General features: G+C 49.5%; 1 protein-coding gene across 4 annotated transcripts in view; it reads right to left on the reverse strand.

The window, feature by feature from the left end:
• Positions 1 to 27,591, reverse strand: part of LOC145353486 (IQ motif and SEC7 domain-containing protein 2-like) — an 84,149-nt gene that overhangs the window by 8,145 nt on the left and 48,413 nt on the right. For 3 of the 4 annotated variants that reach the window (XM_080204289.1, XM_080204290.1, XM_080204288.1), the window contains exons 7-12: positions 26,834 to 26,973; positions 22,048 to 22,173; positions 18,516 to 18,615; positions 15,046 to 15,207; positions 13,575 to 13,745; positions 499 to 548 (exon numbers count right to left, since the gene is read on the reverse strand). In XM_080204289.1, the coding sequence (XP_080060415.1) occupies positions 499 to 548; positions 13,575 to 13,745; positions 15,046 to 15,207; positions 18,516 to 18,615; positions 22,048 to 22,173; positions 26,834 to 26,973 (749 nt within the window). The remainder of the gene's footprint in view (positions 1 to 498; positions 549 to 13,574; positions 13,746 to 15,045; positions 15,208 to 18,515; positions 18,616 to 22,047; positions 22,174 to 26,833; positions 26,974 to 27,591) is intronic. The other variant, XM_080204291.1, reaches the window with a different exon arrangement.

Here is a 27,591-nt window from a genome sequence, read left to right on the forward strand (position 1 = left end):
GTGCCAAGGGTAAAGGGGTGTGGTGAGAGGGTGAGTATGCGGAATTAGGATTCCGGCTCAGACTCTTCATTCAGTCTCTAGGCGGTTGGATTGGAGGCGGAATCCTCCCACGGAGAGACATCAAGGGGCCTGCCTCCCACACCTGATCCCGGAGCTGGCTATCCATGGATCTGGGACATAAATTGGTCTGGGGTGGGAGATGGAAAAGGGGGAGGTGCAGGACTGCCCCCACCCCCGTGAGGGCAATTTGGTAACAGGAAACATGGGGAAGGGATGGGTGGGGAGGTACAACAGTAGGACGGGGTAAAATGGATGGGAACGTGCAAACATAGGAGAGGTTACACTGACATGCGTGTTCATGCTTTAGGGAGACAAATTCAAGATGGTAGACATTAAAGACGTACCAGGGGATGGAAAGGGTTACGGCGGATGTTTGCCTTTTGGAGGGATGGGGGAGGGCGGGTAGGGATATGATGGGGTGAAGGGGGTGCCACTTACTTCCATTGTACTGTCGAGCGATCCCACACTGTTTCTGCGTCCCCGCTTGCCTAACCAGACACGCAACACGAAGCATTAGCGGAAGAAAGCAAGAGAAAGCCCCATCGCCTCCGCCACATTCCCCTCCCCCATACCGGACTCCCCCTTCCTGCGCCCCCGAGATTCACTCCAACCTTCTCCTTCGCGATAGATTATACAGAGTTCATTTATACCAGCAACAGTATCTCCACTGAGGAGGAGGGAGTGGGAGCATGAGTGTGGAGAAGGTAGAGCTGAAGAGCAGAGAAAGAGGGTTGAGTGTGGAAGAAGAGAGGAGGGAAGGGGAGGAAGAGAGGGTGAGTTTGGAGGAGGAAGGAAGGAGGAAGAGGGTGAGTTTGAAGGGACGAAAGTGTGAGAGGTTGAGTGTGGAGGCAGGGGGAAGAGGAAGAGAGGTTGAGTGTGGAGGGAGGGGGGAAAGTAGCTGTAGATACAGAAATGGAGAGACAGAGAAAGACAGAGAAGATGTGAGGGATGGAGAGAGGAAAAGTGAACTCCAAGTGAAGTTCAGCCTTTCACCTCCATCAACTCTCAAAGTCTGGTCAAGTAACATTCCCAGGAAGCAGGAATTGAGCAGGCACCTGAGGAAAAGCACCTCTCATAACTTCCTCCCCAGATCTCTCCCCGTAACTCCCTCCGTGCCCCTCTCTCCCCATAACTCCCTCCATGCAACTCTCTCCCCATAACACCCTCCCCGTAACTCTCTCCTCGTAACTCCCTCCCTGCAACTCTCTTCCCATAACTCCCTCCCTGCAACTCCCTCCCGCAACTCTCTCCCCGTAACTCTCGCCCTGCAGCTCTCTCCCCGTAACTCGCTCCCTGCAACTCTCTTCCCGTAACTCCCTCCCTGCAATTCTCTCCCTGTAACTCCCTCCCGCAGCTCTCTCCCTGTAATTTCCTCCCTGCAACTCTCTCCCCGTAACTCCCTCCCTGCAACTCTCTCCTTGTAACTAACTCCCTGCAACTCTCTACCCATAACTTCCTCCCATAGCTCTCCCCCATAACTACCTCACTGCAACTCTCTCCCTGTGACAACCTCTCTGCATCTCTCTCCCCATAACTCCCTCCCTGTGACTCTCTTCCCGTAACTCTTCTCATAACTCCCTCCCTGCAATTCTCTCCCTGTAACTCCCTCCTGCAGCTCTCTCCCTGTAACTCCCTCCCCGTAACTCCCTCCCTGTGACTCTCTTCCCGTAACTCCCTCCCTGCAACTCTCTTCCCGTAACTCCCTCCCCGCAACTCTCTTCCCGTAACTCCCTCCTGCAACTCTCTCCCCGTAACTCCCTCCCCGCAACTCTCGCCTCATAACTCCCTCCCGCCGCTCTCTCCCCCAACTCCCTCCCTGAAACTCTCTCCCCGTAACTCCCTCCCTGCAACTCTCTCCCCGTAACTCCCTCCCTGCAACTCTCTCCCCGTAACTCCCTCCCTGCAACTCTCTCCCCGTAACTCCCTCGCTGCAACTCCCTCCCTGTAACTCCCTCCCCGTAACTCCCTCCCTGCAACTCTCTCCCCGTAACTCCCTCGCTGCAACTCCCTCCCTGTAACTCCCTCCCTGCAACTCTCTCCCCGTAACTCCCTCGCTGCAACTCCCTCCCTGTAACTCCCTCCCTGCAACTCCCGCCCTGCAGCTCTCTCCCCGTAACTCCCTCCCTGCAATTCTCTCCCCGTAACTCCCTCGCTGCAACTCCCTCCCTGTAACTCCCTCCCTGCAACTCTCTCCCCGTAACTCCCTCGCTGCAACTCCCTCCCTGTAACTCCCTCCCTGCAACTCCCGCCCTGCAGCTCTCTCCCCGTAACTCCCTCCCTGCAACTCTCTTCCCGTAACTCCCTCCCTGCAACTCTCTCCTTGTAACTAACTCCCTGCAACTCTCTACCCATAACTTCCTCCCATAGCTCTCCCCCATAACTACCTCACTGCAACTCTCTCCCTGTGACAACCTCTCTGCATCTCTCTCCCCATAACTCCCTCCCTGTGACTCTCTCCCCGTAACTCTTCTCATAACTCCCTCCCTGCAATTCTCTCCCTGTAACTCCCTCCCGCAGCTCTCTCCCTGTAACTCCCTCCCCGTAACTCCCTCCCTGTGACTCTCTTCCCGTAACTCCCTCCCTGCAACTCTCTTCCCGTAACTCCCTCCCCGCAACTCTCTTCCCGTAACTCCCTCCTGCAACTCTCTCCCCGTAACTCCCTCCCCGCAACTCTCGCCTCATAACTCCCTCCCGCCGCTCTCTCCCCCAACTCCCTCCCTGAAACTCTCTCCCCGTAACTCCCTCCCTGCAACTCTCTCCCCGTAACTCCCTCCCTGCAACTCTCTCCCCGTAACTCCCTCGCTGCAACTCCCTCCCTGTAACTCCCTCCCCGTAACTCCCTCCCTGCAACTCTCTCCCCGTAACTCCCTCGCTGCAACTCCCTCCCTGTAACTCCCTCCCTGCAACTCTCTCCCCGTAACTCCCTCCCTGCAACTCTCTCCCCGTAACTCCCTCGCTGCAACTCCCTCCCTGTAACTCCCTCCCCGGAACTCCCTCCCTGCAACTCTCTCCCCGTAACTCCCTCGCTGCAACTCCCTCCCTGTAACTCCCTCCCTGCAACTCTCTCCCCGTAACTCCCTCCCTGCAACTCTCTCCCCGTAACTCCCTCGCTGCAACTCCCTCCCTGTAACTCCCTCCCTGCAACTCCCGCCCTGCAGCTCTCTCCCCGTAACTCCCTCCCTGCAACTCTCTCCCTGTAACTCCCTCCTGCAGCTCTCTCTCTGTAACTTCCTTCCTGCAACTCTCTCCCCATAACTCCCTCCCTGCAACTCTCTCCCTGTAACTCCCTCCCGCAGCTCTCTCCCTGTAACTTCCTTCCTGCAACTCTGTCCCCGTAACTCCCTCCCTGCAACTCTCTCCCTGTAACTCCGTCCCGCAGCTCTCTCCCAGTAACTTCCTTCCTGCAACTCTCTCCCTGTAACTTCCTTCCTGCAACTCTCTCCCCGTAACTCCCTCCCTGCAACTCTCTCCTCGTAACTCCCTCCCTGCAACTCTCTACCCATAACTTCCTCCCATATCTCTCCCCCATAACTACCTCACTGCAACTCTCTCCCTGTGACAACCTCTCTGCATCTCTCTCCCCATAACTCCCTCCCTACGACTCTCTCCCTGTAACTCCCTTCCTGCAACTCTCTCCCCGTAACTCTTCTCATAACTCCCTCCCTGCAATTCTCTCCTTGTAACTCCCTCCCGCAGCTCTCTCCCTGTAACTCCCTCCCTGCAACTCTCCCCATAACTCCCTCCCTGTGACTCTCTTCCTGTAACTCCCTCCCTGCAACTCTCTTCCCATAACTCCCTCCTGCAACTCTCTCCCTGTAACTCCCTCCCCGCAACTCTTTCCTCGTAACTCCCTCCCCGTAACTCCCTCCCTGCAGCTCTCTCCCCATAACTTCCTCCCTGCAATTCTCTCCCCGTAACTCCCTCCCTGCAATTCTCTCCCTGTAACTCCGTCCCTGTGACTCTCCCCCCATAACTCCCTCCCTGCAACTCTCTCCTCGTAACTCCCTCCCTGCAACTGTCTAGCCATAACTTCCTCCCTTAGCTCTCCCCCGTAACTACCTCACTGCAACTCTCTCCCTGTGACAACCTCTCTGCATCTCTCTCCCCATAACTCCCTCCCTGCGACTCTCTCCCTGTAACTCTCTCCCCGTTACTCCCTCCCTGCAACTCTCTCCCTGTAACTCCCTCCCACAGCTCTCTCCCCGTAACTTCCTCCCTGGAACTCTCTCCGTAACTCCCTCCCTGCATCTCTCTCCCCCTAACTCCCTCCCTGCAACTCTCTCCTCATAACTCCCTCCCTGCAATCTCCCCCCGTAACTCCCTCCCTGCAACTCTCTCCCCATAACTCTCTCCCTGCGACTCTCCACCCATAATTCCCTCCCTGCAACTCTCTCCCCATAACTTCCTCCCATAGCTCTCCCCTGTAACTACCTCACTGCAACTCTCTCCCTGTGGCAACCTCTCTGCATCTCTCTCCCCATAACTCCCTCCCTGCAACTCTCTCCCCATAACTCTCTCCCTGCGACTCTCCCCCCATAACTCCCTCCCTGCAACTCTCTCCTCGTAACTCCCTCCCTGCAACTGTCTACCCATAACTTCGTCCCTTAGCTCTCCCCCGTAACTACCTCACTGCAACTCTCTCCCTGTAACAACCTCTCTGCATCTCTCTCCCCATAACTCCCTCCCTGCGACTCTCTCCCTGTAACTCTCTCCCCGTAACTCCCTCCCTGCAACTCTCTCTCTGTAACTCCCTCCCACAGCTCTCTCCCCGTAACTTCCTGGAACTCTCTCTGTAACTCCCTCCCTGCAACTCTCTCCCCGTAACTCCCTCCCTGCAACTCTCTCCCCATAACTCTCTCCCTGCGACTCTCCACTCACAATTCCCTCCCTGCAACTCTCTCCTCGTAACTCCCTCCCTGCAACTCTCTCCCCATAACTTCCTCCCATAGCTCTCCCCCGTAACTACCTCACTGCAAGTCACTCCCTGTGACAACCTCTCTGCATCTCTCTCCCCATAACTCCCTCCCTGCAACTCTCTCCCTGTAACTCCCTCCCACAGCTCTCTCCCCGTAACTTCCTCCCTGAAACTCTCTCCCCGTAACTCCCTCCCTGCCACTCTCTCCCCATAACTCCCTCCCTGCAACTCTCCCCCATAACTCCTTCCCTGCAACTCTCCCCCCATAACTCCCTCCCTGCAACTCTCTCCCCGTAACTCCCTCCCTGCAACTCTGTCCCTGTAACAGCCTCCCCCCAACTCTCTTCCCGTAACTCCTTCCCGCAACTCTCTCCCCGTAACTCTGTCCATGCAACTCTTTCCCCGTAACTCCCTCCCTGCAACTCTCTCTCTATAACTCCGTATATGCAACTCTCTCCCCATTACTCAGTCATTAAGTTATCACTCTCTCTGTAACTCCCTCCCTGTAACATCTGAAACAACTCCTCAGAGGTCGGTGTCCCTTCACCAGATTTCCTTTATTTACAAACTCTATTTCACACCATGAGTGCTTCAGGTACTAAGTCAGAATCCAGAGTGTCAGTGGACCTTTTCAGGATGGCAACACTGTGACTAGTGGAGTTCCGTAGGGGTCAATGTTGGGACCACAACTCATCAATGATCTAGACATAGGAACTGAGGGCATTGTGGCTAAGTTTGTAGATGATACAAAGATAGGCAGAGGTAGAAGTGGTATTGAGGAGGCAGGGAGTTTGCTGAAGGACTTGGACAGGTTAGGAGAGTGGGCAAAAAAGTGCTATGGAACACAGTGTTGGGAAGTGTGACATTGTGCACTTTGGTAGGAAGAATAGAGGTATAGACTATTTTCTAAATGGGGAGAGAATTCAGAAATCAGAAGCGCAAAGGGACTCGAGACTTAGTTCAGGATTCTCTTAAGGTTAACTTGCAGGTTGGTAGTTGGGAAGGAAAATACAATGCTAGCATTCATTTTGAGTGAACTAGAATGCAGAAGTGGCATTGTACTGCTGAGGCTTTATAAGGCTCTGTCAGGCCACATTTGGAATATTATGAGCAATTTTGGGTCCTGTTTCTAAGGAAGGATGTGCCGGCCCTGGAAGAGGTTCATGAGAACGATACCTGGAACGAAAAGCTTGACGTATGAGGAGCGTTTGAGGACTCTGGGTCTGTATTTGATAGAATTTAGAAGGATAAGGGGGGATCTCATTGAAACTTACAGAACACTGAAAAGCCTGGATAAAGAGGACATGAGGAAGATGTTTCCATTAGTGGGAGAAACTAAGATCCGAGCGCACAGCTTCAGCATAAAGGAACGAGCCTTTAGAACCAAGATGAGGAGGAATTTCTTCAGTCAGATGGTGGTGAATCTGTGGAACTCATTGCCACAGCAGGTTGTGGAGGCCGGGTTATTGACTGTACTTAAGACAGATAGATTGGTCCTTGATTGGTAATGGGATCCAAGATTAAGGGAAAAAGGTGGGAGAATGGGGTTGGGAAAACTTATCTGTGATGATTGAGTGGCAGAGCAAACTTGATGGGCCAAATGGCGTAATTCTACTCCGAAATCTTATGGTCTTATGGATCTGACACTCCCATATTTATATACAAGTGAGGTTCCCTGATTGGAAAGACAGTTATTACCTCAATTAGGGAGCTCATACTCTCAGAACTCATTATCATTGAAGTCATTACATCCCTTCCCCCTTTAAGTCCGAGGAATCTCGGTTTTTTTGCATGCCTCACATGTCTCTTGCGATGTTTCAGCACTGGGTCCAGATCCTCTAACTCGGCATCTAATGTGGGAAGGGTTAACTAACAGGTGCCCATCTCTTACTACTCGATCACCAAAGCTCTGGTTTAACCCCTTCCTCATGGCTTCATCCGCAGTCTCTATTTGGACTCCGAGGTACTGACTACGAGCGATGGAGAGGTAGAGCTGGCCGGTCTGGGGGGCTCTCCTCAGTTCTCGGTCAGCTGGGCATATTAGGCTCCCAGACAATCTCTGAGGTGGCCTCACCCACATGTATTCAGTAGGATATAGGGTCCATCCTAGACTCAACCTTCCAGGTAACCATGTGGGACCATTTGTGTAATTCTTCACCCAAACGTTTTCACCGGCCTCCAATTGTCTCTCCCAGCTGCTCTTGTCGTGGCCTTTACATTGGGCTTCTTGCTGTTTTCCCACCTACACCCCAGGTTTGGGAAGAGCAAACTTAATCTGGTGTGTAGTTATCTGCTCAGCAATTCTGCAGGTGCTATTGCTGTAGTGGCATGGGGGCGGGGTTGGTCTATAATTGTATAACCAATGGGAGAGCTTGGTATCCATTGATGCTACTAGCTGCTTTATTAAATCAGTACCATTCTCTTTGCAAGGCCATTTGACAATGGATGGTATGGTTCTGTCATGATTTGTCAAATCCAATTCGACTTCATAGTGGAACCATCCTCTCCATATCCACTCTATCCAGGCCTCGCAGTATCCATTAAGTTTCAATAAGATTCCCCCTGCTCATCCTTCTAAACTCCGAGTATAGACCCAGAGTCTTCAACTGTTCCTCATACAACAAGTTCTTTATTTCATGGATCATTCTTGTGAACCTCTTCTGGACCCTTTCCAAGGTCAGCAGATACTCCAAATGAGCCTTATACAGCTCAGGAGTACATCACTGCTCTTGTATGCGAGCCATCTCAACATGAGCACTAACACTGAATTTGCCTTCCTAACTGCCACCAAGCTTGCACGTTAACCGTAAGAGAATCTTGAACTGGGACTCTCAAGTACCTTTGTGCTTCTGATTTCCTAAGCATTTTCCCATTTAGAAAATAGTCTATGTCTCCATTCATCCTTCCAAAGTGCATAACCTCACACTTTTCCACATTGTATTTCATTGGCAACATGGTAGCAAAGTGGAGGGCGGCACGGTAGCAAAGTGGTTAGCACTGCTGCTTCACAGCTCTAGGGACCTGGGTTTGATTCCTGGCTTGGGTCACTGTCTGTGTGGAGTTTGCACATTCTCCTTGTGTCTGTGTGGGTTTCCTCCAGGTGCTCTGGTTTTCTCCCATAGTCCAAAGATATGTGGGTTAGGTTGATTGGCCATGCCAAAATTGCATGGCCAATCAACCTAAGTGTCCTGAGATGCGTAGATTAGAGGGTTTAGCAGGTAAAATATGTAGGGATATGAGGGTAGGGCCTGGGTGGGATTGTGGTCAGTGCAGACTCAATGGGCCAAATGGCCTCTTTCTGCACTGTAGGGTTTCTATGATTCTATGATTCATGAACCAGTTGAAATCCTGACTAGCAAAAAATGTCCCATTGTCAGAAAACAGCCAGATGCTATGTGTCCAAAACGAGATGTGAAGTTTCTCTACCGTTATTGTTTTAGTTGCCGAATGCACCCTATGGATATCCATCCACTTGAATGGGTGTCCACTCTGATCAAGAACATCAAGCTCATGAATGGGCCTGCATAAACCACATGCAACCATGTTCATGGTCTGCCTGGCCATTCCCATGAGTGTTGGAGAGTTGCACATGGCAGCTTTTGTCTGTGCTGGCATTCCTGACACCAACCCATGAGCACCGCTATGCCCGCGTCCATTCTGAGCCACCAAACATAGTTTCTGGTCAGCATCTTCATTTTGGACACTCCTGGGTAACCATGATGTAGTTTAGCAGTATGGCACGACAGCCCTGACTCGGAACAAGCATTTGTACCCCCCCATAGTAGTATTCCGTCTTCTACCGTGAGCTTTCTTCTACTTTAATAAGTGTGGAATTGGGGCTGGACTGGCCTTCCCATTTCCCCCATTAGTACGAAGTATTTAACTTTTGCAAGGACGGGGTTCTTTTGTGTCCAAGACGTGGGTGGCGATCTTACCAAAATATTCTAAGTGCCAAAAGAGCATGAAATCAGGAATCATGCTGTAGTTTTGGACAAGATAAAAAATTGAAGCCAAACCTTGTTCTTGTCAGCAAGCGGACAGGGTGGGGCCTAAACTTGCCAGAAAGCCAGCAGATAGCAGCAGAGGGTGCTATCGCGCATGCGCATGTTCTGTGAACAAAGAGATCTGATGGTCACTGCCTTCCCCAGCTTTAGGCAGCTAGGCTTTGTGGCTGAATCCACTCTATCCTGCTTTCGTGGAGCTTCACAGCTGATTCTTCTTGCCCACACTGTTCACCCGCACACCCCAAAACCCCCATCACCTCTGTATGGGCCAATCACCCATCCCCCCAACACTGGTATTGTGGGGTTCCACAGCTGAAAATCCCCCACCCAGTGCACACAAACTGGCCGATTGCTGGTTGCAGAGTGGCAGTGGATTCCACGCCCCCCCGATTGCTGGCGCAGAGTAGCAGCGGTTCCCTGCCAATCGGCCTGCCCTACCTGCCCCTGCCCCCCCAGATGGCCCACCCCTCAGTGCTAGGATACCAGGCTGACATTGGCCAAGTGGCTCCCCCTAGCCAGCCTCAATGGCCTCTGATCCTATCGGAGAGGCCATCACATCTGATTCCTATTGATGGGGACCGTTCGTGGGAACCTTCACTGGCTTGGCCACAGAGGCATGTCAGCCTGGACGATTGCGTCCCAGGCTCACTTATAATATTTAAATTCTATTTTAAATAGGATTAAATATTACAATCGGCGTTGCACCCTTTCTGGGCACGAGGCTGACCTCGTCAGATATCAAGTGCCGGTAAGATCGCGAGAGGTGAAAAACTGATTTCACATGATCTTACAGGCTCGCCCTGCCCATCGACAAGCAGGGTGAGAAGGTAAGATCGTGTCTATATGTTATGTGCAGCCACTGGGAGGGTATCAAGAAAATTCATGGTCATTATTGTCTCTTCTACTTGTGGTATCATCGGTGGGATATCTGCTAATGGCAGCCTACTTAAGATAGCTGCATTTGCCACATGGCCTCCTGGTCAGTGATCCAACCGGTAGTTATATGCAGTCAATAAGAAAGCCCACCAGTGAATACGCTGATGCTATCAGTGGCACTGCTTTGTCCTCCCTTAGCAGGCCCAATAGGGCTTGTGATCAGAAATTTCCACCCATAAAGATAATACTTTTACTCTAAATATTACCGCCAAACCTTCTTTTTCAATGTGGCCGTACTTTCTTTCCACTGTGGCCAATGTCCAGGAGGCATACGGGCGTTCCTCTCCATTTGGCCATCTATGTGCTAATACTGCCCCGAAACCATAGAGAGACAGATCACAGGTTAGCACTAATTGTAATGTGGTAAGGCATTTGACAAAGACAGCTGCAGCTTTATTCTCTTAAAAGTCAGATCTCGATGGGTTGACCATTCCCAAGCTTGCCCCTTTTATAGCAGTTGATGCAGTGGAACAAGAGGCCCAGTTTGGTAAAAATTTTCCTTGGTATGTCACCTGCCCTAGAAATGACTGTAACTCTTGGATAGGCTTTTGCCTGCACCTGGTCCTCCAAAGGATGTAGACCAGACTTGTCCATTTTGTAGCCCAGATAGATCACTCGAGGTACCAACAAAACACATTTTTCCCTTCTTAGGTGCACTTGAAAAATGATTAAGAACTCCTCCGGGTTTTGTAGATGTTCTGCCTTTGTTTCTCCTGTGATGAGAATGTCATCCAAATAATTGGTCAGCTGGGGTAAACCTTGTATGATGTTCTCCATTGTTCTCTGGAAGACTGAACAACTCAATGATACCCGAAAGGTAACCTCGTGTATTGACAGAGGTCGTTTACAGTATTGATTGTGGAATATTTCTGCAAATCCTCATCCAGCTGCAACTGCAAATGAGTATGACTCATAATCTAATTTCGAAAACAAGAGTCCCCCTGCCAACTTTGCATAGAAATCCTCGATCTGGGAAATTGAGTATTTGTCCATTTGTGAATAGCGATTTATTATTTGTTTAATGTCCCCACAAAGATGGACTGAACCATCTGGCTTCATAATAGGCACAACCGGTGATGCCCAGTCCGCGAATTGGACGGGTCCTATGATACCTTCTTGTTCCAGTGGCCTAATTTCTGTTTCCATTTTTTCCCCCCAACGCAAACAGTACTGGGTGGGCCTTGTAAAATCATAGGACTGCAAACTGGTCGACGTAAGGTTGCCTTAGCTTCTTTTATAGTTCCTGGTTCTTCTCGGAAAGTCCCTGGGTATTTGAGCAGGACTTCACTCCAGCGACCATTTTCTAACTGGAAGATGTTTACCCAATTCAGGGAGATTTTTTTTGACCAGTTTTGCCCCATCAGGCTTGGGCCCGAGCTCTCCACTACCATTAATGGTAATCGAACCAGTTGCCTTTCACAAGAGATAAAAGATAAGAAGAAAGGTTGTATCCACAATTCACAGAGGTTCCCCTGGATAGATTCTCAGTCTTGCTGAAGTCTTGATTAAAGTTAAGGATTGGAATTTTAGTGAACACTGATTATCTGATCACCGAAATGGCCACGCCTGTATCGAACTCTATTAATACTGGATATCCATTTAACCTTACAGTTATCATAATTGGGTCCAATTTGGATATTGCAATATAGTTTAATTGTTCCCTGTCGGATGTAGGTGGAGCTTCCAGGGCGTGCACTCTCCTGGACACTGGCCTATGTGTTATTTTCCTAAATCGAGGTCTTGAGAGCTTGCTTTGCTGATCTGACTCCACATACCAACAACAGTTACAGTGCCTTGCTAGGTGGGATTCTGAAGAGACTGTTAAGTCTGGTCAAAGATTGGCTTTGCTTTGGGGTTGTATTGCAGGCAGACCTGGGTTTACTTGTCTCCAGATCCTTCCTGGGGGAGGCTATGGAATCGCCTTTGCTCAAGTGGTGCTCCCTGAACTCAGTTGAGCTGCCGTGGGTGTCCACTTCCATCAGGAATACCTTGCAACTCGTATACCCTATTTGCAGCATTTTCCAAAGATAAGGTCAGCTGCAGCGCTTGTTTGAAGTACAGTTGGGATTCAGCCAACAGGTGTTTTTGAATAGTTACATTATTTACCCCACATACCAAACAGTCATTAGCATCTCATTAAGAGTCACCCTGAATTCACATACTTCTGCCAGCTGTCTCAACCTTTCTAGGAAACCTTTACTGGATTCACCGCCTCCTGGAGTGCCGACTGGATCAAAGGTGGCTTAGGGAGATAATATTCCCTCATCAGGTTCTCCAATTCCTGGGAGGTTTTGGTATCTGGTGCCTCCGGGAAAGGTAAGCTGTGACTAATGGCAAATGCTGATGGTCCACAAGCGGTCAGAGAAATGACTTTTCTTTTCAGCTGCCACAATATCATTAACCCTAAATAAGTAACGTATGCATTCCACACATAGGGCCCAGTCCTCCACAGCAAGCTCGAAAGAGTCTAGTTTCCCAAACTGAGGCATGAAAATGGTTCATCCCAAGTGAAGCTGGCTGTTAGCCAGCAGATTCCTTTGGGTCGTTCTTTTTCCTCATTGCCATTGAAATAACTCTTCAGAGGCCGCTGTCCTTTTACTAAATTCCCCTTATTTATAAACACTATTCTACTCCTAGAGTGCTTGTGGTACACAGCCAAAATACAGAGTGCCAGGTGACATGACTCTCCATTTCTATATACAGGCAAGACTCCCTGATTGATTGTTACCTCAAACAAGGAGCTCTAACTCCAAGAGGCCAACTTCGTGGGCCTTGTCAAGATTATTGCACCATCACTCACTCCATGTGATATCACTTTCTCTCACCAGGACAATGTAGAGGGAGCTTTACTCTGTATCTCAGCCCGTGCTATATCTGTCCTGGGAGTGTTTGATGGGGACAGTGTAGATGGAGTTTATTTTGTATTTAACCCCGTGCTGTACCTGTCCTGGGAGTGTTTGATGGGGACAGTGTAAAGAGAGCTTTACTCTGTATCTAACCCCATGCTGTGCCTGTCCTGGGAGTGTTTGATGGGGACAGTGTAGAGGGAGCTTTATTCTGTATCTAACCCTGTGCTGTACCTGTCCTAGGAGTGTTTGATAGGGACAGTGCAGAGAGAGCTTTATTCTGTATCTAACCCTGTGCTGTACCTGTCCTGGGAGTGTTTGATGGGGACAGTGTAGAGGGAGCTTTACTCTGTATCTAACCCCCTGCTGTACGTGTCCTGGGAGTGTTTGATGGGGGACAGTGTAGAGGGAGCTTTACTCTGTATCTAACCCCGTGCTGTACCTCTCCTGGGAGTGTTTGATGGGCTCAGTGGAGCGGGAGCTTTACTCTATATTTAACCCCGTGCTGTCCCTGTCCTGACAGATTTTGATGGGGACAGTGTAGAGGGAGCTTTACTCTGTATCTAACCCCATGCTGTACCTGTCCTGGGAGTGTTTGATGGGGACAGTGGAGAAGGAGTTTTACTCTGAGTCAATACCGAAAGATAAAAGGGGGGAAAAAAGATCAATTAGAGGCACAGAGGAAAAGAAAATGTTAACCAATAGTAGAACAATGCCAGCGATAATTAGCGGAGCCATGCCAACTCCTTGCTTGCAGGTTAGTCACTGCACCCTCACCCTCCCAGCCCTCATAAACCCTGTGCCTCTGGTTACCTGCATCAGAGAGGTCACGGAGAGAGCTGCTGAGGGCACTCCGTTTCAGTCCCTCCCCTACAGCATATGTGTCATCCAGGCTGGTGAGCGTGCCATTTACTGTGTCTTTCTTCAAGCTGGCGCTCTGTAACATGGTGGCACGGATCACTCCTTTCTGTTTCTCCAACTCCGCTGCAGCCGCCAGGAATGTGGGGAGAGAAAACATGGGAACCCAGATTTAGAATGACCATCCCAAACCAGCCCAAATCCCTTGATTAGATTCCACTCTGTAACTCACTCCCGGGTATCTGTTATTCTATATATAAACTCCCCCGAACCCCTCGATTGGATTCCAGTGTGTAACTCATTCCTGAGTATCTGTTATTCTATATATAAACACTCCAGCCCATCGATTCGATTCCAGCCTGTAACTTACTCCCAGGTATCTGATATTTTATACATAAACTCCCCTGAACCCCTCGATTAGATTCCAGTCTGTAATTCACTCCCGGGTATCTGTTATTCTTTATATAAACCATCCCAAACCCCTCGTTTAGATTCCAGTCTGTAACTCACTCCCGGGTAGCTGTTATTCTATATACAAACTCTCCCGAATCCCTCGATTGGATTCCGGTCTGTAACACATTCCCGAGTATCTGTTATTCTATATGTAAACACTCGAGCCCATTGATTAGATTCCAGCCTGTAACTTACTCCCAGGTATCTGATATTTTATACATAAACTCCCCTGAACCCCTCGATTAGATTCCAGTCTGTAACTCACTCCCAGGTATCTGTTATTCTTTATATAAACCATCCCAAACCCCTCGATTAGATTCCAGTCTGTAACTCACTCCTGGGTATCTGTTATTCTACATATAAACCACCCCGAACCCCTCGATTAGATTCCAGTCTGTAACTCACTCCTGAGTATCTGTTATTCGAGACATAAACCACCCCAAACCCCGCGATTAGATTCCAGTCTGTAACTCACTCCTGGGTATCTGTTATTCTAGATATAAACTCCCTGAACCTCCCAATTAGATTCCAGTCTGTAACTCACTCCTGGGTATCTGGTATTTTATATATGTATATATATCTCAATTCTTTTGATGATACAGACATTATTGAAAAGTTGTAGTGTCAATCTTGCCTCTTCGAGGCTGTGATTATTCATTGCTTGAATCCCGCAAACAAGGATCCCCTTGCTTCCAACGAACATGAGCACTCCTACCCCTCTGCAATTATGGCTGCCCTTGCCCTCAAAATAAATGGCTGACACTCCACCCAACAAACTTGGCCATGTTGCACCCACCCTTGCCAACATGGACGCCCTTGCCCCTACCAAATGTGACCGTCTTTCCCACTCCACACACGTTCACCACTCACTCCAAACAAATATAGTTGCCACCCATCCTTTACAAACATGTCTGTCTGATTCTACAAGTGATTCGCACACATACGCACACATCGCTGCCTTCTCAATACTTACATTCCACCCGGTATTTCTCCATCTCCTGGACCTCAGCAACGGACTCACGTAAGTCGCTGGCAAACCTGGTCCGGTCCTGCACACTGGGAGCATTGAAGATGATGAGGATTTTCTTTTCTGCGCTGGGGATGGATGAGGCCAGCTTGATGCCGTGAGGGTAATCTGGGATTAGAAAAATGAAACAGTGAGAGAGGGAGCAAGAGACGGGTGCTTAGGAGGCTGCGGGCTGGTAAAGGAGAGGAGAGGGGTGGTTGACAGTAATGCCTGATCAGGCCGGGTCTCAACCAGTGTCATGTTCTCATGGAGGCCAATATGGCATTTCCCCAACAGATATGGCCACTCTTGCTCCCTTCCAAACAGAATTAGACTCTCTGACCCCTTCCCTATCCCAACAAATATGACCACACTCACCCCCAACAAACATGGCCACTCTTGCTCCCTCACCCCGACAACATGGCTAATTTCACCTCAACATTTTTACTCTTGTCTTCCCCAACAAACATGGCCGCTCTCACTTCCAACCAACATGGCCACTCTCACCCCCAACAAAGTTGGCCGCTGTCACCCCCCACAAACATGGCCGCTCTCACCCCAACAAACATGGCTGCTCTCACCCATAACAAACATGGCTGCTCTCACCCTCAACAAACATGGCCGCTCTCACCCTCAACAAACATGGCCGCTCTCACCCCCCCCCAACCAACATGTCTGCTCTTAACCCACCCAATCAACATGTCTGCTCTCACCCCCCACAACAAACATGGCTGCTGTCACCCCCAACAAACATGGCCACTCTTACCCTAATAAAAATGGCCGTTCTCACCCCCAGCAAACATGGCCGCTCTCACTCTCAACCAACATGTCTGCTCTCACCCCCAACAAACGTGAGCACTCTGACTCCCAAAAACATGGCCACTCTTATTTCTCCCCTTAATATACATGACCACTCACCTTCAACAAACGTGGCTGCTCTCACCCCCAACATTCTCACCTTCCTCCCTCCCAATAAACGTGGACTCTTTTGCCACAACAACCAAAGCTGCTGTTGCCCCCAAAAGCAGACCTGGCCATGACAGGAACTGTTAGCCTTCCAGAAATGGCTGGGAATGACCAGAATTACCCTCCATCCCATGGCGGCTCTTAAAATATCAATCTGAGAGATTTTAAATTTATGGGATTCTCTATATTAACTGGCCCCTGGCGTGCATGCCAGACAGCCAGGAGCAATATTGGGAGAACTGAACTTCCAACTCCTGGAAAGCATCCAGAAGTTTCTAGAAGATTCATACCCAGGGCTGCACCAGGCCAGCCCCAGCCCTCAAAGGAGTTCACTGGCTGAAAGGAAATTCCTCAGATAGAGAGAAAGAGAGAGCAAGGCTAAGACTCACTCGGGATAAGAGGGGGCTCCTATTTTTAGTGCTGAGGTTAACAAATTGCTTTGGTTACAAAGAAAACCTTGAAAAAGCCAGAGTTAGCAAGCTTTCTCCCCAGAGATTTCAGCACAGTCTCCTAGAGAGGGAGTACTGTGAACAGTTTTGGTCTCCTTACTTAAGGAGGGATATACTCACATCGAAGGCTGTTCAGAGAAGGTTCACGGGGCCAATTGCTGGGATGAAGAAGGGTTTTGACTTAAGAGGAAAAGGTTGAGCAGGTCTGTACCCACTGGAGTTTAAAAGAATGAGAGGGGATCTTATTGAAACATCTCAGATTCTGAGCTAGGGTTTGACAGGCTGGATGCTGAGAGGATGTTCCCCCTCCCGCCTTGTGGGGGTAATCTAGAACTGCAGCGGAGAGGCACAATTACAGAATGAGGGGGTGTCCCATTGAAGACGGAGATGAGGAGGAATTTCTTCTCTCAGAGGGTGGTCACTCTGGAATTCTCCCCCCACCCCATACCGCAGTGGGGGCTGCGGCTCACTGAATATATTCAAGAATAAGTTAGACGGATTTCTGATCAACAAGGAGGAAATTGAGGGGTTATATGCCAGGGGTGGGAGAGGGATTCGAGTAGAAATGCTGGATGGGGTGCAGATAGGAAGGAAGATACGAATTTGGAGCAGGTGTAGGCCACTAGGCCTCTCTCGAGCCTGCTCTGTCACTTAATCAGATCCTGTAACCTCACACTTCAGTGGCGGAGTAAGTGAATATCAAAGGTGGGTGGTTAACATGTTGACCAAGTGGGGACTACTTTGTCCTAGATGGTGTTGAGTTTCTCAAGGGTTGTTGGCGCTGCAAGTGGGAGAGTATTCCATCATACTCCTGACTTGTGCCTTGTAGATGGTGGACAGGCTTTGTGGGGAGTCAGGAGGTGAGTTACTCTCCGCAGGATTCCCAGCCTCTGACCTGCTCTGGGAGCCACAGTATTTATATGGCTGGGTCCTGTTCAGTTTCAGTCATTGAGAGTCATAGAGGTTTACAGCATGGAAACAAGCCCTTTGGCCCTACTTGTCCATGCAGCCCTTTTTTTAAAAATCCCTAAGCTAATCCCAATTAGCCCGCATTTGGCCCATATCCCTCTACACCATTGTACCCATGTAACTATCTAAATGCTTTTTAAGAGACAAAATTGTACCTGCCTCTACTGCTACCTCTGGCAGTTTGTTCCAGACACTTGTTCCAGACCCTCTGTGTGAAAAAATTGCCCCTCTGGACACTTTTGTATCTCTCCCCTCTCACCTTAAGTCTACGTTCTCTAGTTTTAGACTCCCCGACCTTTGGGAAAAGATATTGACTTTCTAGCTGATCTGTGCTGTCTATTTTATAGATGGTAATGCCATTGATTGTCAAAGGAAGATGGTTAGATCCTCTCTTGTTGGAGATGGTCATTGCCTGGCACTTGTGTGGCGCCAATGTTACTCGCCACTTGTCAGCCCGAGCCTGAATATTGTCCAGGTCTTGCTGCATTTGGACACGGGCTGCTTCCTGAGGAGTGGCGAATGGTGCTGAACATTGTGCAGTCATCAGCAAACATCCCCACTTCCGACCTTATGATGGAGGGAAGATCATTGATGAAGCAGCTGAAGATGGTTGGTCATAACAATGGGCAGTGCTGAACAAGAACCTTGCACACCCCCTCCCACCTGCTGCCAACACTTTCCCTGTGGTCCCGGGAGCCAAAGAGCTGTGGTGCGGTAAGCAAGCTACCAGATTCCTTTCCCGCAGCCTGACTGGGGCCAGTAAAAGGCACCATCCGGCTGTTCGGCCATGGAGGCTGTCATCGTAGCTGGGTGCAGGTTTGTATGTGCCCCACCCTCTGCACTGTTACTGCACAGCTACGAGGATTGCCTGCCCCCTCAGCCCTCCACCTCCACAAGCTGGCCAAAGAGTGCACAGGCTCAAAGGGCCAAGTGGCCCTCCCTCTGTGCTGCAACCCATATTTGGATTGGTAGTGGGGAGCGAGGACAGAACCCTGTCTGAGTGACTCTGGGTCATTCACCAGCTAACTCAGTTGGGAAGAGTGAGACACTCACAGGCATTTTGGAACAGGTTAACCTTCATCTCGTGCAGCGCAAAGGACTGGCGGAAACTGTACGTCACTGATATCTTCTTCTTCTGAAAGACTTTTGTAACCTGGAAGAAAAAAAGTAGAAGTCAGGTGACAGAAAGAGAGAAGATAGGATACTGGATAGAGAAGGGGAGAAAGAATGCAGAGAGAGGGAGAGAGAAACAGAGAGAGAGCAAGAGGCAAAGGGAGAGGGTGAAGGAGAGGGTAATGCACAGGGAGAGGGTGACGCACAGAGAGGGAGAGACAGAGAGAAACAGCGACAGTGAGAAAGTCAGGTAGAGAGATGCAGAGAGAGAGGGACAGATAGAGAGAGACAGATGGAGAGAGGGAGTCAAGGAAAAAAATGGAGACAGCCAGAGACTGAGACAAAAACACAGACAGCGAGCGGGGGATACAGTGAGATAATGATAAAAATGCAACTGAGTTTGTGGAAGAGAGAGACAAAAAGGGATAGAAAGAGAGAAAAAAATTGGCCGAGGTCAGGTTAGGGAATGGAAAAGATTGAGAAAAGAAGAAACAGCAACAGTGAATGAGAAAAAGAAATATGAGCAAGAGGGAAGGAGTGAGAGAGTTAGCGAGAGCAAGAGAGAAGGAACGAGAGAGGGAGTGAGGAAGATAGAGTGAGAGAGAAAGAGGGAGAGAGACAGAGAAAGAGCACAAGAGAAAGTGCGAGAAAGACAGCGCAAGAGAAACAGAGCGAGAGCGACAGAGAGCAAGAGGGACATAGAGAGTGCAAGAGAGACAGAGCAAGAGCGAAGGAGCGAGAAAATTCACCGACGATACGAAGGTTGGTGGTGTTGTGGATAGTCTGAAGGGATGTCAGAAGTTGCAGCATGACATAGATAGGATGCAAGACTGGGCGGAGACGTGGCAGATGGACTTCAACGCAGATAAATGTGTAGTAGTCCATTTTGGCAGGACCAATGGGATGCAGGAGTACAATATCAAGGGTAAGAGTCTTAGCAGTGTAGAGGAGCAGAAGGATCTTGGGGTCCGGGTCCATAGGACTCTTAAATCGGCCTTGCAGGTGGATGATGTGGTCAAGAAGGCGTATGGTGTACTGGCCTTCATTAATTGAGGGATTGAGTTTAGGAGTCAGAAGGTAATGCTGCAACTTTATAAGACCCTTGTCAGACTCCACTTGGAGTACTGTGCGCAGTTCTGGTCGCCTCACTACAGGAAGGATGTGGAAGCTATTGAGAGGGTGCAGAGCAGATTTACAAGGATGTTGCCTGGAATGGGAGGCATGCCTTATGAAGATAGGTTGAGGGAGCTAGGGCTCTTCTCCCTGGAAAGACAAAGGTTGAGAAGCGACCTGATAGAGGTTTATAAGATGTTGAGAGGAATAGATAGGGTGGATTCTTGGAGGCTATTTCCCAGGGCTGAAATGGTCGCTACGAGAGGACACAGGTTTAAGGTGCTGGGGAGCAAGTACAGAGGAGATGTTAGGGTTAAGTTTTTCACTCAGAGGGTGGTGAGTGAGTGGAATCGGCTGCCGTCGGTGGTGGTAGAGGCGAACCCGCTGGGGTCTTTTAAAAGACTTCTGGATGAGTATATGGGATCTAATGGGATTGGGAGTTACAGATAGTTCTATGGCTTCGTAGGTATAGATGTGATCGGTGCAACTTGTGGGCCGAAGGGCCTGTTTGTGCTGTAGTGTTCTATGTTCTAAAATCAGAGAGAGCGAGAAGGAATGAGAGAGAGAGCGAGAGAGGCAGAGCAACAGAGAAGGAGCGAGAGAGGGAGAGAGAAGACAGAGAAAAAGAGGAGTGAGAGAGGGAGCCAGAGAGAGCAAGAGAGAAGGTATGAGAGAGACAGAGAAAGCAAGAGAGAGGGAGTGAGAGATACAGAGAGCACAAGAAAAGGAATGAGAGAGGGAGCAAGAGAGAAGGTGTGGGAAAGACAGAGACAGCAAGAGAGAAGGAACAAGTGGGGGAGGTGGCAACATTCCCTCAGTGGGTTTGGAAGATTGACCCGAACTTCAGCCAGCCATGGTGACCTAAGCATTTTGGTGAACAGACGAAGGCAGTGACCCCTGCAGAGGCAGAAAGCTGGAAGTCGGTTCTGCGCACAGCATAATCCCACAAGAAATGCTGCAGTGGTTGGAAGGATAGACAATGAGGAAGTGATGGGCACATAGAGAGGAAATAATACACGGACTGTTGGATGTGAGACTGAGGGACTAAGAGCGACAGTGGAGTAGACGGCACTGGGCGAGAGTGAGGACTGAGTGTAAGACGAGCTTTCACTTGAGAGTGTCTGTGACACTGAGTAATCTCCATCTTCAGGGAATCAAAGTAACAATTTGGAGAGCAGTGAGGCATAAGGTCAGAGGTTAAACATCCACTTGGTTGGGCAGAGGATCTTCCTCTGTATTCACACATTATGCTTCCTTTGTCAGGATGGGCTCGAGGATCAACATTGGGCCCCAGGTCACAGGGTGGACTCCACCCACCAGTGCACCCCTTCCAATACTGTCCATGGATTTGTTTACATCTACCTGAGAGGGCAGGTAGAACCCTCGGGCTTGACATCTTATCCAGCATTGCAGCGCGTTCTCAGAACTGACCCTCTGACTTTGCAGCGCTCCCTTAGAACTGACCCTCCGACAGTGTGACACTCCCTCAAAACTGACCCTCCTACAGTGCAGCGCTCCCTTAGAACTGACCCTCCGACATGCGGTTCTCCCTCAACACTGACCCTCTGACAGTGCAGCGTTCCCTCAGCATTGACCCTCCCACAGTGCGGCGCTTCCTCAGAACTGACCCTCCCACAGTGCGGTGCTCCCTCAACACTGACCCTCTGACAGTGCGGCATTTCCTCAGAACTGATCCTGTGACACTGTGGCACATCCTCAGCGCTGACCCTCTGACAGTGTGGCGCTCCCTCAGCACTGACCCTCAAGCAGTGCAGCGTTTCCTCAGCACTGACCCTCCGACAGTGTGGCGTTTGCTCAGCACTGATGCTGTAACAATGCAGCGCTCCCTCAGCACCGACCCTCTGACAGTGCAGCGGTCCCTCAGCACTGATCCTCTGACAGTGTGACATTCCCTCAGCACTGACGCTCCAACAGCACAGCGCTTTCTCAGCACTGACCCTCTGACAGCATGGCGCTCCCTTAGCATTGACCCTTCTCTATCTGTCCCTTTCTCTCTCTGCATCTCTCTACCTGACTCTCTCACAGTCTCTGTTTCTCAGCACTGACCCTCTGAGAGTGCAGCGCTCCCTCCAGCACTGACCCTCTGACAGTGCAGCGCTCCCTCAGCACTGACCCTCCGACAGAGCAGCTTTTGGTCAGCATTGACCCTCCCACAGTGCGTCAATCCCTCAGCACTGACCCTCCAACAGTGTGGTGCTTGCTCAGCACTGACCTTATGATACCATGGTGTTCCCTCATTACTGGCACTGGAGATATGTCAGGCCTGGCAAATGGCATCTCAGAAAATACAGGAGCAAGAGACAGAGAGCACAAGGGAGTTGATAGAACAGTGTCTTACCACAAGCAGATCATTAAAGAGGAAAACCTCTCGTTGATGGACCCCCTGTTTCTGTGGTCGATTCGGATCCGGAACCTCGTATAATCGACAGCAGCAAACAAGCCTGCGATGGGGCAAGGAGAGAACCTGCAAAATGAAGCAACCATCATAAAAAACATCAGCACGGAGTAAACTCACAGCCTTGCAGTCTCGGCAGTGTTTACTGGAGACAATGTTGAGGGAGATTTTCTCTGCATCTAATCCCGTGCTATACCTGTCCTGGGAATGTTTGATGGGGACAATGTAGAGGGAGCTTTACTCTGTATCTAACCCCGTGCTTTAACTGTCCTGGGAGTGTTTGATGGGGACAATGTAGAGGGAGCTTTACTCTGTATCAAACCACGAGCTTTACCTGTCCTGGGAATGTTTGATGGGGACAATTTAGAGGGAGCTTTACTCTGTATCAAACCATGTGCTGTGCCTATCCTCAGGGTGTGTGATGGGGACAGTGCAGAGGGAGCTTTACTGTGCATCTAACCTTGTGCTGTACCTGTCCTGGGAGTGTTTGATGGGGACAATATAGAGGGAGCTTCACTCTATATCTAACCCCGTGCTGTACCTGTCGTGGGAGTGTTTGATGCAGGCCCTTTTCATAATGGGGATTTCATAATGGGGAACAAAGTAATGACTGAGGAACTAAATGTGTACTTTGCTTCTCTCTTCACAAAGGAAGACATGAATAATAGACCAGAAGTTCTGAGAGAAAGAAGTTTTAGTGTGGAGTTGTAGAAAATCTACATTAGTAGAGAAATGGTTTTGGTGGAATTGATGGGATTGTGGGTGGATAAATCTCCGGGGTTTGATAATCTTAATCCCAGAATATTTAAGGAAGTGGCCCTGGAAATAGTAGATCTATTGGTGGTTATTTTCCAAAATTCTTTGGACTCTGGACGGGTTCCTACAGGTTGGAGGGTAGCTAATGTAAACCTGCTATTCAACAATGAAGGTAGTGAATTGCAGGTAGTGTCTAGAGATGGATTGAGAGCTGGTTAGCAGATAGAAAACAAAGATTTGGCATAAATGGGTATTTTCTGATTGGCAGTCAGTGACTAGTGGGGTTCTGCAGGGATCTGTGCTCGGACCCCAACTGTTCACATTCACATTAATGATTTGGAAGAGGGAACTGAATGTATTATCTCTAAATTTTCAGATGATACAAAACTAGGTGGGAAGGTGAGCTGTGAGGAGGATGCGGAGATGCTGAGAGTGATTTGCACAGGCTGAGTGGTGGGCATCTGCGTGGTAGATGCTGTGCTATGTGGATAAATGTGGGATCCACTTCGGTAGTAAAAGTAGGAAGAGAGATTATTACTTGAATGGGTGTGAATTGAAAGAGGTGGATACTGAATGAGCCCTTGGAGACCTTGGGCATCAATCGCTGAAAGTAAGGGTGCAGGTACAGCAGGCAGTAAAGAAGGCAAATGGTATGTTGGCCTTCATAGCACTGTATCTGACCCCGTGCTGTACCTATCCTGGGAGTGTTTGATGGGGACATTGTAGAGAGAGCTTTACTCTGTATTGAACCTCGTGCTGTACCTGTCCTGGGGACCGTATAGAGGGAGCTTTACTCTGTGTCTGACCCCGTGCTGTACCTGTCCTGGGAGTGTTTGATGGGGGACAGTTTAGAAGGAGCTATACTCTGCATCTAACCCCGTGCTGTACCTGTCCTGGGAGTGTTTGATGGGGACAGTGTAGAGGAAGCTTTACTCTTTATCTAACCCTGTGCTATACTAGTCCTGGGAGCGTTTGATGGGAACAGTGCAGAGGCAGCTTTACTCTGTATCTAACCCTGTGCAGTACCTGTCCTGGGAGTGTTTGATGGGGACCACCAGACCAGCAGACACAGAGGGATTCATCAGGCGAATGAGGCTGCAGGAGTTCTTCCACAAACCCCAAGAGGCAAACAGCAAACACAATGATACAGCCAATTAACTGGAACAGCTAACAGAGAGATCCGCAGTGCAGCGACCGAAGAGGAAGGAGTCCTATTGGACTCCTCTGGAAGGCCGCTGCCCTCGACTTGACATGTATGCCCAAGCCATCAGGAGGTGCATCAACACCAGATTCATTAACCACACTCACGAGACAGCCCCGAACATCACCCAAGCACAACACAACGCCATCTGCACTCTCAAGACCAACCACAACATTGTCATCAAACCAGCAGACAAAGGAGGGGCCATTGTCATACTGAACAGAATGGATTACGGCAAAAGCATACCGACAATTGAACAACGAGGAACACGACAGTTACTAGCAGATCTGACCAAATCGGTTGAAGGTCCTGTGTGATGAAGAAGTCTTGTTTGAACCTGTGCATGAAGATGTTGGCATATTGAGGTGCGAATTTGGTACCCATGGCTGTTCCGTGTGTCTGGATGAAGGACTGGTTGTTTAAGGTGAAGACATTGTGGTCCACAATGAAGTGGATGAGTTGGAAAATTACATCTGGAAACTGGCAGTTATCGGCATTGAGTACTGAGGCAACTCAACACTCTGACCAAGACCTTTGATCCCGACTTTCAGAGCACCATCCGTGCTTTCGTCCCACATACTCCCCATGTTGGAGGTCTCTACAGCCTCCCGAAGATACACAAGGCAAACGCACCTGGCTGTCCCATCGTATCGGGCAATGGGACCCAGTGCAAGAACCTCTCTGGCCAAGCCTAGTGCACCCTGAAACCCATTGTACAAAGAACCCCTAGCTTTTGTCGCGACACTATGGACTTCCTACAGAAACTTAGCACACATGGTGCAGTTGAACCAGGAGCACTCCTCATCACAGTGGATGTTTTGGCATTCTACACCCGCATCCCCATGACGATGGCATTGCTGCAACTGCCTCAGTACTCAACACCGACAACTGCGAGTTTCCAGATGCAATTTTACAACTCATCCACTTCATCCTGGACCACAATGTCTTCACCTTCAACAACCAGTTCTTCATCCAGACACATGGAACAGCCATGGGGACCAAATTCACACCTCAATATGCCAACATCTTCATGCACAGGTTCGAACAAGACTTATTCACCACTCAGGATCTTCAACCGATACTATACACTAGATACATCGATGACATTTTCTTCCTTTGGACTCATGGTGAACAATCACTGAAACAACTATATGATGACATCAACAAGTTCCATCCCACCATTAGACTCACCATGGACTATTCTCTGGAATTGGTTACATTCTTGGAAACACGCAAGTCCATTAAGGATGGTCACCTCAGCACCTCACTGTCCTGCAAGCCCATGGATAACCTCATGATCCTCCACTTCTACAGCTTCCACCCTAAACATGTTAAAGAAGCTATCCGCTATGGACAAGCCCTCCGTACACATAGGAGCTGCTCAGATGAGGAGTATTACAACAGACACCTCCAGACGCTGAAAGATGCTCTCATAAGAACAGGATATGACACTCGACTCATTGATTGACAGTTCTGACACGCCTCAGCCAAAAAACGCACCGACCTCCTCAGAAGACAAACACAGAACACGGTGGACAGAGTACCCTTCGTTGTCCAGTACTTCCCCGGAGCAGAGAGGCTATGACATCTTCTCCGGAGCCTTCAACATGTCATTGATGAAGACGAACATCTCACCAAGGCCATCCCCACACCCCCACTTCTTGCGTTCAAACAACTGCACAACCTCAAACAGACCATTGTCTTCAGCAAACTACCTAGCCTTCAGGAGAATAGTGACCACAACACCACACAACCCTGCCACAGCAACCTCTGTAAGACATGCCAGATCATCAACACGGATGCCATCATCTCACGTGAGAACACCATCCACCAGGTACACAGTACATACTCTTGCAAATCAGCCAACATTGTCTACCTGATACGCTGCAGGAAAGGATGTCCCAAGGCTTGGTACATTGGGGAGACCATGCGACACTACAACAATGGATGAATGAACACCACTTGACAGTCACCAGGCAAGACTGTTCTCTTCCTGTTGGGGAACATTTCAGCGGTCACGGGCATTCGGCCTCTGATCTTCCGGTAAGCATTCTCCAAGGTGGCATTCACAACCCACGACAGCGTAGAGTCGCTGAGCAGAAACTGATAGCCAAGTTCTGCACACATGAGGATGGCCTCAATCGGGATCTTGGATTCATGTCACACTATCTGTGACCCCCCACAACTTGCCTGGACTTGCAAAATCTCACTAACTTTCCTGTCTGGAAACAATACACGTCCTTTTAACCTGTGCTTAATGCTCTCTCCACTCACATTGTCTGTACCTTGATTAACTGTAAAGACTCACATTCCAATCATGATGCATGTAAATTGAGTTTGTGTCTTTGTGCTCTGTTTGTGATCAGAACTCCCACCCACCTGACCAAGAACAGCGTGTTCCGAAAGCTTGTGGTGTTTGCTACAAATAAACCTGTTGGACTTTAAGCTGGTGTTGTGAGACTTCTTTGTGTTTGATGGGGATAGTGTGGAGGGAGCTTTACTCAGTATCTAACTCCGTGCTGTACCTGTACTGGGAGTGTTTGATGGGGATAGTGTGGAGGGAGCTTTACTCTGTATCTAACCCCGTGCTGGACCTGTCCTGGGAGTGTTTGATGGGGACATTGTAGAGGGAGCTTTACTTTGTATCTAACCCTGTGCTGTACCTGTCCTGGGAGTGTTTGATGGGGACAGCGTAGAGGGAGCTTTACTCTGTATCTGACTCCGTGCTGTACCTGTTCTGGTTTGAAGGGGATATTATAGAGGGGAATTTACCGGTTTTTTGCCCACTATTAGCCGCTCCACCGCTTGAACCTGCGACACGTGGTCATCATTGGTCCTCAGTTCCCGTTTCTGGATCCGATGGTAGATTCCCACCAGCATATCCCGTGGGATATCCTCTCCATTATCCACTCCTGTACGAGATGGAGAGAATGAAAATCTCAATTAAAGAGCCCTCTCGAATCTCATCAAGGCAACAGAAATAGGCATTCTTCAGAAATAGGCCAACCTGCCCTTCCTCTGCGTGCTGGTTTCTGCCCCCCCACCAGCTTCTTCTCATCCCATACTTCATCCCTCTCCCATCCCCCTGTCCCCATATCCTTCTGTTCCTTTCCCAATGTGTATCTGGTTTTTCCCCTTCCCCACCTCAAACACAATTTAGTTCAACCACTCCCTGTGGGAGCGACTTCCACATTATTCCCTCTCTCTGGATAAGGACCCTTCATCTCAATTCCCTCATGATCTGTGAGGTTTGGAAGGATGGAAAAGCAGGATATTTCTGGAAATGTTGACTGGAAAATGTTGGAATTCAAAGCTATCTGGTGTCTGGGTACATGGACACAAAATGTTAGTATGCAGGTGCAGCAGGTGATGGGGATGGCAAATGGGAATGTTGTCCATTACCGCGAGCAGGGATGGGGGGTATAAGAAAAGTCGGAAAGTCTTGCTCAAACTGTACAGAGCATTGGTGTATTCGCAGCTGGAGTACTGCATACAGATTTGGTCTTCCTACTTAAGGAGAGATATAGCTG

Source organism: Carcharhinus amblyrhynchos, chromosome 15, assembly GCF_965287045.1.
Source record: "Carcharhinus amblyrhynchos chromosome 15, sCarAmb.v2.hapA, whole genome shotgun sequence".
Taxonomy (NCBI): Eukaryota; Metazoa; Chordata; class Chondrichthyes; order Carcharhiniformes; family Carcharhinidae; genus Carcharhinus; species Carcharhinus amblyrhynchos.